Raw genomic sequence first — 13629 nt, 5'->3', positions numbered from 1 at the left:
GTTCCAGGGATGTGCCCGTCTCTGTGTCCAGAGTGCTAGGTATACACTGCCACACCCAGCATTTGCACGGTTCTGGGGCCCCGAACGCAGGTCCTCATGCTTGTGTGGCAAGTGCTTTACAGACTGGGCCATCCCTACTGTGACTCACGCTGTGTAGCTGTGACTTGATCTGGCTTCTTTAAGCAAGCAGACAGCCCCATGTTGGTCCTTCTTGAAGTAGGAATGAGTTGGAACCACACAGGTGGTAAGATAGTCAAACTGTTTCAAAAGGTGTCGCATGAAGCAGACATTCACACAATTAGTGTTTTCACTCGCTGCTTACCTCCGAGCCCATCTTTGCCAGAAGAGATCACTGGGTGGCAGCAGCATTCCCTGATGAGGCTGGGTCTAGGCTGCAAGGTGTTATTTGCCTGGGCTCCCCCCTCAGCGGGGTGATCCGAGCCTCTTGCAGAGCCCAGAGGCCTTCCAGGGACATTTCTGAAGACCACTGGGTATCTCTGCATGCTTATCTTTGTTCTCTTCTGCCTGCGCCTCGCTGTAGCCGCCTGACTTCAGGGACCTGCTGGAATGGGAGCCCAGGATCCGAGAGGCCTTCCGTGCTGGTGACTTGGACTCCAAACCTGACCCCAGTCGGAACTTCAGACCTTACCGAGCTGAAGATAACGATTCCTATGTCTCTGAGGTGCGTCTAGGCCTAGGCAAGCAGGAGGCTGGGTGGGAAGAGATTGCCTGAAGTTTTCCAAAAGCAACGTGTTCTGTGGAGGATGATGTTTGGAGCATTTCATTTTATTCTAAGTTTCTAGAAGCGGGGGGGGGGGGGGGGCTGTTTGGACCATTTTTTCAGTTTTTTTTTAAAATGAAAGATAGAGAAGAGAGAATTGTCACTTCAATTGAACCTAGATGCATGCGTCACAACATGTGCATGCACGATATTGCACATGTGTCATCTTGTGCATCTGGCTTATGTGGGATCTGGGGAAGTTGAACATAGGTCCTTAGGCTTTGCAAGCAAGCGCCTTAACAGCTAAGCCATCTCTCCAGCCCTCTGTGGCTTTTTCAAGTGAAGGTTTTTTTTTTTTTTTAAATATGTTTTATTTATTTATTTGAGAGCGACAGACACAGAGAGAAAGACAGATAGAGGGAGAGAGAGAGAATGGGCGTGCCAGAGCTTCCAGCCTCTGCAAACGAACTCCAGACGCGTGCGCCCCCTTGTGCATCTGGCTAACGTGGGACCTGGGGAACCGAGCCTCGAACCGAGGTCCTTAGGCTTCACAGGCAAGCGCTTAACCACTAAGCCATGTCTCCAGCCCAAGTGAAGGGTTTTTTAAAGATTTTATTTTTATTTATTTATTAGAGAGAGAAGAGGGGGGAGAATGGGCATGCCAGGGCCTCTAGCCACTACAAACGAACTCCAGATGCATGTGCTACCATGTGCATCTGGCTTACATTGGACCTGGAGCACTGAACCTGAGTCCGTAGGCTTCACATACATGCACCTTAACTGCTCAGCCGTCTCTTCAGCCCTAAATCAAAGGTTTTATTTGTTTGTTATTTTGGTTTCTTTTTTTTTTTTTTTTTTTTCTTTTTCCAAGGTAGGATCTCACTCTAGCCAAGGCTGATCTGGAACTCACTCTCAAACTCACAGGGATCCTCCTACCTTTGCCTCCCCAGTGCTGGGATTAAAGGCATGTGCCACCATGCCCAGCTAAGATTTTATTTTATATTTTAAATATTTGTTTGAGAGAGAGAGATAGACCAGGGCCTCTTGCCACTGCAAACGAACTCCAGACACATGTGCCGTATTGTACATCTGGTTTTACAATGAGTACTGGGGAATCGAATCCAGGCTAGAAGATTTTACAAGCAAGTAGCTTCAACCATCTGAGCCATCTCTCTAGATCCATTCTTTTTTTTTTTTTTAATTTATTTATTTGCAAGCAGAAAGAGATAAGAGAGAGAGAAAGAATGAATGCACCAGAGCCTTCAGCCATTGCAGACATATTCTAGACAATTGTGCCACCTTGTGCATCTGGCTTACATGCATACTGGGGAATTGAGCCTGGGTGCTTAGGCTTTGCAGGCAAGTGCCTTAACTGCTGAGCAATCTCTCCAGCCTTCTAGACGCATTCTTGTGGTTTAATCAGAGGAAGCATAGCTAGACATGATCGTACACACCTGTAACCTCAGCATTCTGAAGTGGAGGCAGGAAGAGTGTGAGTTGTAGGTGTGCCTGATCTACATAATGAGGCCCTAGTTTAAAGAAAAAGAAAGCTTATATGCTCATTTGAAGAAGTGCGCTTAAGAAAATATCTTTTATTTATTTGAGAGAGAGAGACAGGGATAGAATGGGCATGCCACAACCTCCAGCCACTGCAAACGAACTCCAGATGCATGTGCCACCTTATGCATCTAGCTTATATGGGTCCTGGGGTATCGAACCTGGGTCCTTGGCTTTATAGGCAGGTGCCTTAACCACTAAGCCATCCCTCCAGCCCAAAGTTCACTTTTTCCCCATGCTAAATTTAAATTCCACAGGGAATGTAATAATTTGTCACTTCATGAAACTACTAATTTATATAGTAGGGAGGCAACAGTCTCCCAGTCAGGATCTTTTTTTTTTTTTTTTTTTTTTTTTTTTTGAGGTAGGGGTTCACTGTAGTCCAGGCTGACCTAAAATTCACTCTAGTCTCAGGGTGGCCTCGAACTCACAGCAATCCTCCTACCTCTGCCCTCTGCCTCCGTCCAGGCTGACCTGGAATTCACTCTGTATTCTCAGGGTGGCCTCGAACTCACTGCAATTCTCCTGCCTCTGCCTCCCGAGTGCTGGGATTAAAGGTGTGCTCCACCACACCCGGCTCCCAGTCAGGATCTTTGGGTTCAGACTGAGTCTCCTGTTTGGCTGTGAGAGCTTGAATAAGCCATACCCCTTCCCTGGTTCTCAGAACAGTCTCTCATGGGATTGGTGATGGTTATATATGTGAAGTCTCAGTGTAGCCTGGCCCGTGGATGAGGGTGAGCATGACGACATTTCCCTTGGACCCAGGAAACCTGAATGCAAGGGTCAGTTCTTCAGCCTGGACACATCTCCACCCTCTGGCCCCAGTTTTCCCATCTTAGAGTTGCTATAGAATTGTGAGAATTCTCTGATCCTTGAGAAGTTCCAGGCGGTCCCGAGCCCTTCCCAGGGAAGAAAAACTTCCTTGACACTGAACGATCAAGTTCTCTAAGCGAGGGGGCCAGGACTTCCTAGCAACCATGGCCAAGAAAAAGGAAAATGGTGGTTGGGGTTTAGCTCAGCTGTAGAGCAGGAACTTAGCATGAGCAAAGCTCTAGCTTTGATCCCTGATCGCTCTCTCTCACACACGCTGAAATATTTAGCATTTTCTGAGAAAACAAAATAAACATTTCTGCAGCTAACATGTATTTAATTACTCTTGAGTTTAGCTATTCCTTATTGACTAGTTAAAATGGTGAGACATTGAGCAAAACACTGACTTCAAGAGCATATGAAAGAAAGCAGACAGTATCTAGCTCTACTTTTATTTTATTTATTTACTTAAGAAAGAGGAAAAAAAAAAAAGCTGGGTGTGGTGGCGCATGCCTTTAATCCTAGAATTTGGGAGGCAGAGGTAGGAAGATCGATCGCCTTGAGTTCGAGGCCACCCAGAGACTACACAGTGAATTCCAGGTCGCCTGAGCTAGAGTGAGACCCTACCTCGAAAAACAAAAACAAAAAAAAAAGAAAAGAAACAAAGAAAAAAAAAGAAGAGCCAGGCATGGTGGCACACGCCTTTAATCCCAGCATTCAGGAGGCAGAGGTATGAGGATTGCTGTGAATTCAAGGCCACCCTGAGGCTACATAGTGAATTCCAGGTCAGCCTGGGCTAGAGTGAGATCCTACCTCAAAAAAAAGAAAAGGAAGAGGGAGAGGGCTGGAGAGATGGCTTAGCAGTTAAGGCGCTTGCCTGGGAAACCTAAGAATGCTTGTTTGAAGCTCCAGGTCCCACTTGGGAGGCAGAGGTAGGAGGATCACCATAAGGTCAAGGCCACCCTGAGTGAATTCCAGGCCAGCCTGGACTAGAGGAAACCCTACCTCGGGGGGGGGGAAAAAAAATCTGGACTTCTGCAAGAACAGAATAATTTTGTTTGTTCAATTATAAATACATTTAAATACCATTTCCCCAGAATGTAGATTTTTGGAAAAAGTAGCATTTTTGTCATTTTTTTTGTGTGATCTTACTACATAATCACTGGAAACAACAGATAACTACAAGATCTCTAAGTACTATAAAAAATATAAAGGAACCTGGGCTTGGTGGTGCATGCCTTTAATCCTGGCATTTGGGAGACAGAGGATTACTATAGGAGGATTACTGTGAGCGGGATGCCAGCCTCCCCCACAGATTGAATTCCAGGTCAGCCTGTGCTAGAGTTTGACCCTACCTTGAAACACCCCCCCCGGAAAAAAAATATATGTGTGTATGTATGTATGTATGTATGTGTGTGTGTGTATGTGAATCAGATATAATTTTCACAGCATATTATTTTCTTTAAATAAATTTCTACGAGATGAATCAAAATTGGAACAAGAGGGCTGGAGAGATGTCCTTAGCAGTTAAGGTGCTGCCTGTGAAGCCTAAGGATCCAGGTTCGATTCCCCAGTATCCACATAAAGCCAGATGCACAAGGTGGAACATGCATATGGAGTTCGTTTGCTGTGGCAAAGAAGCCCTGGCGTGCCCATATTCTCTCTCTGTCTAGCTAGATTTGACATGCACTATTTCATTTGATATGCATGACACAACCCACTGAGGTAGGGACAGTGTTGTCCCTGCTTTGTGTTTGAGGGTCCCTACCACTTCCATCCCTTGACCACAGCCTGTCTCCTCTCCTCTCCTCTCTCCTTCCTCTGAATCTGGCCCCCACCCCTCTGCAGATCAAGGAGCTTCAGCTGGTGCTGGCCGAAGCCCATGACAGCCTCCGGGGCTTGCAGGAGCAGCTGTCCCAGGAGCGGCAGCTCCGGAAGGAAGAGGCTGACAACTTCAACCAGAAAATGGTCCAGGTGGGCGACGCCAAGTGTTCTTGCGCCTGCTCTGACTTCTCCTCCCAGAACTGAAGGCAAAGGGGCTCCGGTGCAGCTCAGAGGCGGGATGCTTGCTCAGCACGCGGGAGTGAGCCCCTGGATTCTATCACCAGTATGGGCAGACGCCGAACCCTTTCAGCACGCAGGGTCCGTGGGGGTCTCAGGAAGCAAGACTATGTTGGGAAGCCCTTCTTCCCACTCCTGGGTGCTGCCAGGGTGTTGCTGTGCCTGTGATTGTGTGGCAACTAAGCTGGCCTGTAGGCCTAGACTTGGCTTTGGCAGCCTAGGTAACGTTGGGCCTGTTTCTTTTCTGGGAGTCAGTCGCCCCCATCAGGCCCGGCTGCTGACCAGCTCAGTGGTCCCATGACATTCACTCCACCTTACTGACTGCAGGCCTGCATATTATGTCCAGCAGTTCCCACACCCTCCCCACTGTGAGGTTTCCCCATCTTCTAGATAAGCAAACTGAGGCCAAGAGAGTGGAAGACCTTTGCTCAGAGCAGCACGACCCCGGCATCTGGCTCTCTCAGCCATTACGCACTGTTGTTCCCTAGGGCTTTGAGCATCCTCAGCCTTTCTGAACCCCTGCATGCCCTTGCTTTGCCTCTGGCCTCGTCCTCCGGTCATCCCCGCTCACCCTTACAGTCCCTGAACCTCTGTGCACGCACCGGAAAGAAACATCTGGTATCCAGTAGGTGCTCAGATTAGGGTGGTGGCTTTAGTTGGGCAGAGCGGGGTTTCAAACCCGAGCTCCTCCGCTGTCGTGGCCCTCCGTGGCTGCTGCCACTGGGTGGAATGGGCTAGTGGTGGCAGCCAAAGGCCCTGAGTAGTTTTCCTGTCAGCCCTTGACCTGGGCCTGGAGCCACTGGCCTTATTTACACTTGGGCGCCCCCCCTCCCCCCGTAGCTGAAGGAGGACCAGCAGAGGGCGCTGCTGAGGCGGGAGTTCGAGCTGCAGAGTCTGAGCCTCCAGCGAAGGCTGGAGCAGAAGTTCTGGAGCCAGGAGAAGAACATGCTGGTGCAGGAGTCCCAACAGTTCAAGCACAACTTCCTGCTGCTCTTCATGAAGCTCAGATGGTTCCTGAAGCGCTGGCGGCAGGGCAAGGTCCTTCCCAGCGAGGGGGATGACTTCCTGGAGGTACGGTTGGGCCCCTCCCGGGATGGGGCAGGGGGGAGAGGGGGGGTAGGGGGCATGTTCGCTGCATGTTGACTGATGTTTGTGTGACTGAGCGTGGATGGTCCTCCAGATCTGCTGGGCTCTGGGGCTTTGCTCAGTGGGGGCACCGTGCTGGCCTTTGAACTCCTGAAACCCTGAGTTCCGGGGGCACCTGGGAGTTGGGGGTGGGGTTCCGTGGTCGAGTTGTGTGTAGCTCTCCTTCCCTCCCGCCCATGCTTCCCAACCCCATCACCTTCCCAGACAGGAGACACCTGGAGCCCATCTCCATTTCTTTCCTGGGGCACCGTGCTCCCGGGCTTCCTTCTGCCTCCTCAGTTTCTTCTTATTTCTCCGACTCACCTCTTTCTGTTTTTCCTTTGATGGTGCTGTGGCTGGAACCCAGGGCCTCATGTGCGCTAAACAGGCGCTCTGCCAGTGAGCTGCATCCCTACTCTTCTGGCCTCACCTCCTGGGCTGGGCCTCTTTCTCCCACTCTGCCTTACTTGGGGAGCTTATCCAGGCTTTGGAGGCCTCGCTTGGACACGGAGTTCTAACTGTCCGCCTCCAGCCCACGGGGCTTCTGGATTTGTATGATCCACTGGACAGACCCCCTGGGGTGTTGAGTAGGCTCTGCAGTTGACACGTATAAAACCAAACTGCTGCTCTTCCCTGAAAGCCCATTCGCCTGCATGCTGGGACTGTCGGACCCAACGCTGGAGCCAGTGCCCCCTTGTTCCCCTGATTCCTCATTGAACCTGTCCCAGATCCTTCCACCTCTCACTCTACATACTAACCAGACTCTGAGCCACCCTCACTGTCCCCAACTCAGCCATTGCCTCCTCTTGTCTAGATCATGGCTGTCACTTCCTAAACGGCCTCCTTCCTCCTTTACAACCATCCACAGGCATCTTGAACTGTAACGGGCACAAGCGTGTCCTGTGTGACTCATCTTCCCTGTGAACACGGCCCTGGACTTGTCCAAATAGGCACTGTGTTGCAACCTGCAAATGTGAGGATGCCCAGAAGCCCAACCTTTTGACCTTGCAACAAGACATTATCTACAAGTGTTTTAGGCCATATTCCCAGTCACCCTGGGATACATGTGGCCTGTGGGCTGCAGGTTGGCCATGCCTGCCCTAATGTGTGTCAGCACAGCAGCCAGGGCAACCTTGTGAAACGGAAAGGTCAGTGTCACTCCTTGGTACACTGTCTTTCCAGGCTCCCATTTTATTCACAGTAAAGGCCAAAGTCCCTACAATGACCTGGTCTTGTCCCCTCTATCTCTTATTTACTCTCTGGCTTTTGTGCTATTCCTTCAACAGGCAGGTTCCTACCTCAGGGACTTTGCACTTACCGTGCTTCTTGTCTAGGTATCCCCATGGCCCACTCACCTCCTTGTGGATATACCTTTCTCTGCGTGGCCCCACTTGACCATCCCCTCATAACACATCCTTGCTCCTTATCTTTTTCTCCATAGCACCTGTCACTTGGCAACATTCTATGTATTCAATAACATTTTCACACATTTCGCTCATTCTTTGCTTATTTTCCTGCTCCTGGAATATAAGTGAAGGGGCTGGCTTTTGTCTGTCTTGCTCACTGATATATCCCCAGCTGTTGGAATGGGGCTGGGTACATGGTATGCATTATAAATGATGTAATGAATGAGTTATGAGTGAAGAAATAATGCTGAGGGAACCCCCCCTTCCCCCAAGCACAAGACAGCTCTGTGTGCTCCATTCCCATCCTGCACCAATCCCTTGGTTCCCTGGGTGGGCCTGGACTCCTGTCCACAATTGGAATCCACCAGCAATGTGTCCTCCCTCTCAAGAGGGGCTTTTCTGTCCACCTAAACCCTGGGTCACTCTTATCCTTCATCATAGGGGGTCCTGTGGTCCTTTCATCCCAACCTCAGGCTCTCATCAAAGTGACTCTCAGGGGTAGTCATGTTCTCATTGCTGGGACAGCGCACCCAACCAAAAGCGGCTTATGGGAGAAAGAATAATTTCAGGCTTACAGTTTCATCATGGTGGAGGAAGCTGGCTCACTTCGTCACACACCCACAGCAGGGAGCGAGCAGCAAGGGTGCAGTGCTGACCGTCTTGTGGTCAGTCAATCTCACACGCTGCCCCCAGCAACACACCTCCTCCAGCAAGCTCCACCTTCCCAAGGCTTCACTGGCTGGGCACTAAGTAGGAGGCTTAATCACAAGCACCTGAGGCTGAGGGACATCTACATTCAAACCATTGCAGAAATCTCAAGTCCTTGGGGGCAGAAAAGCTGTCACAGGAAGCCAGGCAGGACTGTGAAGTTGTGCTTCTCCTCTTGGACAGTGCCTGGAGGTGAAAGTTTTAAGAATCAGGAAGTCAGTGATGGGCTTTGTTCCATCCTGAGTCACAGACCATGCCCCCCACCCCAAACTTATCCTTCTGCCTGGCTGTGCAGTCCCAGTTCTGTCTGGACGGCTTGCCAGTGTCCCGTGCCCCTGAAAGCAGAGCCTCACGTGATGTCCTCTGAGCCTCCCCCACCCATGGAGTGTGGTTTCTCAAACCAGGTAAATAGCATGAAGGAGTTGTACCTGCTGATGGAGGAAGAGGAGATGAGCGCCCAGCATTCAGATAACAAAGCTTGCACGGGAGACAGCTGGCCACAGAACACGGTGCGTCCCAGCCCTGCAGTCCTGCACTGCGCGCGTGCTCCTCCTCCCCTCAGTGACCACTTCCCGTTGTCTTCTCACGCCAGGCCCGCACTGGGAGCAGGAGCTGCCCAAAGTTCTTGCCTGGTAACTGGCCCACCAGTTGCTTAGTTCTTATGGGGGGAGGGGGCCTTTAGTCTTATCAGGGCAGTAACAGAAGGCCAGATGATGGACAGTGAGGTCACAAGCGGGAGAGCTCCTAATATTTATTTATTTATTGGGCTTTTGAGATAGAGTCTCACTCTAGCCCAGGCTGACCTGGAATTCTCTATGTAGTCTCAGGGTGGCCTCAAACTCACAGTGATCCACCTACCTCTGCCTGCTGAGTGCTGGGATTTAAGGTATGCACCATCACGCCTGGCTTATTATTATTATTATTTTCATTCATTTATTTATTTTGAGGTAGGGTTTCATTCTAGCCCAAGCTGACCTAGAAATCAGTCTTTAGACCAAGGCTGGCCTTGAACTCACAACAGTCCTCTTACTTCTGCCTCCTGAGTTCTGGGATTAAAGGCATTTGCTGCCATGCCCGACAAGAGCCATTAATTTTATCTGAGGTATAGAAAAGTATTACACAGGGCTGGAGGGGTGGCTTAGCAGCTAAGGCGTTTGCCTGCAAAGCCAAAGGACCCTGGTTCAATTCCCCAGGACCTATGTAAGCCAGATGCACAAGGTGGTGCATGCGTCAAGTTCATTTGTAGTGGCTGGAGGCCCTGGTGCACCCATTTTCTCTCTCTCTCTCTCTCTCTCTCTCTCTCTCTCTCTCAAATTAAAAAAAAAAAAAAACTTAAAAAAATAGAAAAGTGTTACATAGAAGGAATCTTGAAAGACCTTATTGAATTAGGAGGACTGTGTATACAGAATTATGGCAAAGTGTGCTAGGACTGGCTATGGCTTGTACATAGTGGGGGTCTGGACATCAGGCTAGGGTCATATGAAGAGAGGTCTGTGTGGTCTGGGATTCTCAAAGTGATCCACGGGTCATAGGAAGCCTTGGAATCAGGCTTCCAGGTTCTGCTGTGAGCTGGAGTATGGATTGAAATATGTCAGAGAGAAGTGCTGGAATCAAGTCTGGTCCCCCACCCCACCACAAGGGAGGCTCTGGGTGGCTCAGAGGGGCAGATGCTGAGAGAGGAGAGGTCATGGCCTGAGTGCCTCAGCGCCTAGAGGAGCCAGGTTATTCAGCTGAAGAACAGCCGCTCTCGTTTGTGGAATTCATTTATGCGGGGCTGGTCCCCAGGCCAGCCTTGTTGGTGGTCAGCCCCAGTTTACTGATGAGAGGCTCTAAAGAGGACGAACCTGAGGCCACTGGGGCCCCAGATGGACTTGGGTGAATTCCCTGAGCCCAGGCTGTCCTCCCTACCCACCTAAAGCTCCCTGACCCAGGCCTTGCCCCACCTGCAGCCCAACGAATACATCAAGACTCTGGCTGACATGAAGGTGACGCTGAAGGAGCTGTGCTGGCTGCTCCGGGACGAGCGCCGTGGTCTGACCGAGCTTCAGCAACAATTTGCCAAGGCCAAGGCCACCTGGGAGACAGAGCGCGCAGAGCTCAAGGGCCATGCCGCTCAGGTGAGCCCCCACCTTGCAGAGACGCTTTCCTCCCTGCTCCCAGCCCAGGCCTGACAGTCAGATGTGGTGGCGGGATGCTAAGCTCTGCTCATGGAGGGCAGGAATCCTCTCGTTTCTCCTTGTGGCCTAGAGGGAGAGACTTGTCTGGAGTCTCATAGCAGGGGCTCCAGAGACCCTTGGGACCAGGAGTCCCAGGGCCAGGAGGAAGATGGAGGGTGACTGGGCTGCCCCGTGAGCTCACAGAGGCCAGCAGAATGCTCGCCCACCCATGTACGTGGTCATGTCCTGCCCGGACTCCTGTTGCCTGCTTGCTGTCTTCCTCTCATAGACACCCCAGTCCACTGCTAACTGGCCCTGGTTTTCTCCTCACATTCACTCGGGGGGCCTCCCCTCCAATGACCAACCTGACCAGAGGAGCTTTCACCAGGATCCCCAGAGTCTGATGGCTGCTGTGTGCCTGGGGTCAAGTGGCTGCCTCACTCTGGTCTGACAGATAGAAGGCAGGCTTCTTGGTCAGAAGATGCTCTAGGGCTCTGGTCCACGAGGGTCCCTGGCCTCCCTCCAGCCTGCCTCTACCTCAAGCTGCCTTCCTGGGTGTCCATGACCCTGGGAAGTGGGCGCCCCCTGGAGATTCTGCTGGCCAGATGGCAAAGCAGACCCGGCGGCGTTAGGTTTCCTGGTTAGTAAGGAGCCGAGCTGGCCTGGCTCTCGAGCCTCGGGCTGCCTGGCTTCCACAGGCACAATCCCGCCTTCTGTCAGTAGGTAGACTCACACTCCAGGCTTCTTTGTGAGCCCCAAGCCCCTCCTCCCCCGTGTCCTGCAACAGTCACTGCTCCTGCCCAGCTTCGCATTGCAACGGTCCCCTGCTCTCACTGCCCCTGAGCCCAGCCAGCCCGAGGGGGTTAGCATCCCAGATCCATAGGGCTGTTGAGTTGCACACGGCCTGACGCCACCCCAAGGCAAAGTTTGGACCAAGAAAACCATCATGTTGTGATCCCTGCACGTACAGATTATGTGACTGCACGTACTGTCCCCATCCAGGGACTGTGGGGACAAAATGGGGCTCAGCTTTCCAGGAGGGGAGCTCAAACAAACATGTTTCCCATTCACGGGAACAGGTACTGCAGATACAAGTTGATTTGATAAATGTCTCAAGCATTGGTAGCTGGAGCCAGGTGTGGTGGCGCATGCCTTTGATCCCAGTGCTCGGGAGGCAGAGGTAGGAGGATCACTGTGAGTTCAAGGCCACCCTGAGACTGCATAATGAATTCCAGGCCAGCGTGGGCTAGAGCAAGACCCTACCTCAAAAAAACAAAAGAAAAAATAAAAAAAGAATTGGTAACTGGGACCTTGCCCGCCGTAGCTAGGTGCTGTGGGACCTAGGCCCCTGGATGCTCTGGCTGTGGCTCTGAGAAATTGGAAGTCACCATTGGCTTGCAGGGTTCGGAGAGGTTAATAAGAGAACACCTGAAGCACCCTCGGCACAGGGCTCAGCTTGTAGGAAGGGCTCCGCGGTTCTGTTGAGGAGGATCATCGTGGGGAAGGCCTCCCCGGTGAGGACCCAGGGGTACCCCCCCCCACCGCCTGCTGGTGCCTAGCTGGGTGCTTCTTCCCACAGATGGAGCTGAAGGCCGGGAAGGGTGCCGGGGAGCGGCCGGGCCCGGACTGGAAGGCGGCCCTGCAGAGGGAGCGCGAGGAGCAGCAGCACCTCTTGGCCGAGTCGTACAGCGCCGTCATGGAGCTGACGCGGCAGCTGCAGCTGAGCGAGCGCCACTGGAGCCAGGAGAAGCTGCAGCTGCTGGAGCGGCTGCAGGGCGAGAAGCAGCAGGTGGAGCAGCAGGTGAAGGAGCTGCAGAACCGCCTGAGTCAGGTGAGTCCATGCCTGGCTGGATACGGGGGGGGGGGGGGGGGGGGGGGGGGGCTCAGTGAAGGCCACAGGAGGATCGTTTTCCCTGGTAGCTAGATCCTGGCGCCCAGATGACAGTAAGAACTGTGTTTTCCTCTGTCTTGGTCTCAAGCCTGCCTTCCTGAGCATCAGCGTTACTCTTAAGCAAGCTATTCCCAAATAAGGTCACCGTGAGTTTCGTGTTCCTATCTTAGAGCTCAGCCACTGCAGTAGGGAGAGTCCATTTCCACAGGTTCTCGTTGCCACGTGTAGGTCATGTGCCCCACCACTAGGGCCCTCCAAAGCCCAGGACCTAAGTGAGGAGCGAGAAATGATGCCCGGGGGGGGGGGTATTAGAACCCTCTCTCCAAAAGAAATGAAAAGCAAGGGGGCTGGAGAGATGGTTTAGCAGTTGAGGTGCTTGCCCATGAAGCCTAGGGACCCGGGTTTGATTTCTAGTACCCAAGTAAGTCAGATACACAGGGTGGTGCATGCGTCTAGAGTTCATTCGCAGTGACTAAAGGACCTGGTGTGCCCATTCATTCTCTCTTTTTCTCTTTCTTTCTTTCTTCCTTTCTTTCTTTCTTTCCCTCTCTCTCTCTTTTTTTCTGAGATAGGGTCTCACTCTGGTCCATGCTAACCTGGAATTAACTATGTAGTCTTAGTGTGGCCTTGAACTCTTGGTGCTCCTCCTCCCTCTGCCTCCCCAGTGCTGGGATAAAAGGCGTGCATCACCATGCCCAGCTTTTCCTTTCCCTCCTTAAAAAAAAAAAAAAAAAAAAAAAAAAAATTTCAAAAAAGAAATGAAAAGTAGGCATTGACCTTTTGGCCCACATCATATGGCCAGCCACCACCTTCTACCTGCTCTGCTCTATACTTGATTTGGTTTTTATTTCTTACTTTACAGCAATGAGGGTGTTTCATCTTATCTAAGACCTAAATATTACAGAAAGAATAATCCTTTCTTAGCGTATCAATTTTTATCGTGGAGTTTTGTTTGTTTTTTATCACTAACTGAATCATAATGTGCCCGTTATGTACACTGGCCTCTCTTGTGGGGAGCCTCATTCAGTTTAACTGCTGCTTGATGTTCCTAGTACGAGAACTCCACAGTTTGTTATTTCACACTGACAAAACCCAGACTGTGGCCAGAGTTTCACTACTGAGAATCGTGAAAAAGAAGAAAAGAGTTCCCTGGTGTGACCCCAACATGTGTGTGTTTTCTGTACACTTTCCAGT

At 51.3% G+C, this 13629-nt stretch overlaps 1 protein-coding gene across 1 annotated transcript in view; it reads left to right on the top strand.

Moving 5' to 3' along the window:
• The window catches only part of Soga1 (suppressor of glucose, autophagy associated 1), an 89064-nt gene that overhangs the window by 59669 nt on the left and 15766 nt on the right, over nt 1-13629 (top strand). Inside the window, exons 6-11 of the mRNA XM_045155966.1 lie at nt 542-682; nt 4937-5062; nt 5990-6220; nt 8793-8897; nt 10338-10505; nt 12124-12375. Of these exons, the coding sequence (XP_045011901.1) occupies nt 542-682; nt 4937-5062; nt 5990-6220; nt 8793-8897; nt 10338-10505; nt 12124-12375 (1023 nt within the window). The remainder of the gene's footprint in view (nt 1-541; nt 683-4936; nt 5063-5989; nt 6221-8792; nt 8898-10337; nt 10506-12123; nt 12376-13629) is intronic.

The sequence above is a fragment of the Jaculus jaculus genome, chromosome 8, assembly GCF_020740685.1.
Source record: "Jaculus jaculus isolate mJacJac1 chromosome 8, mJacJac1.mat.Y.cur, whole genome shotgun sequence".
NCBI classification, from domain to species: domain Eukaryota; kingdom Metazoa; phylum Chordata; class Mammalia; order Rodentia; family Dipodidae; genus Jaculus; species Jaculus jaculus.
Note: the sequence above shows the minus strand (reverse complement) of the source record. Positions and strands in the feature narration are given on the sequence as shown.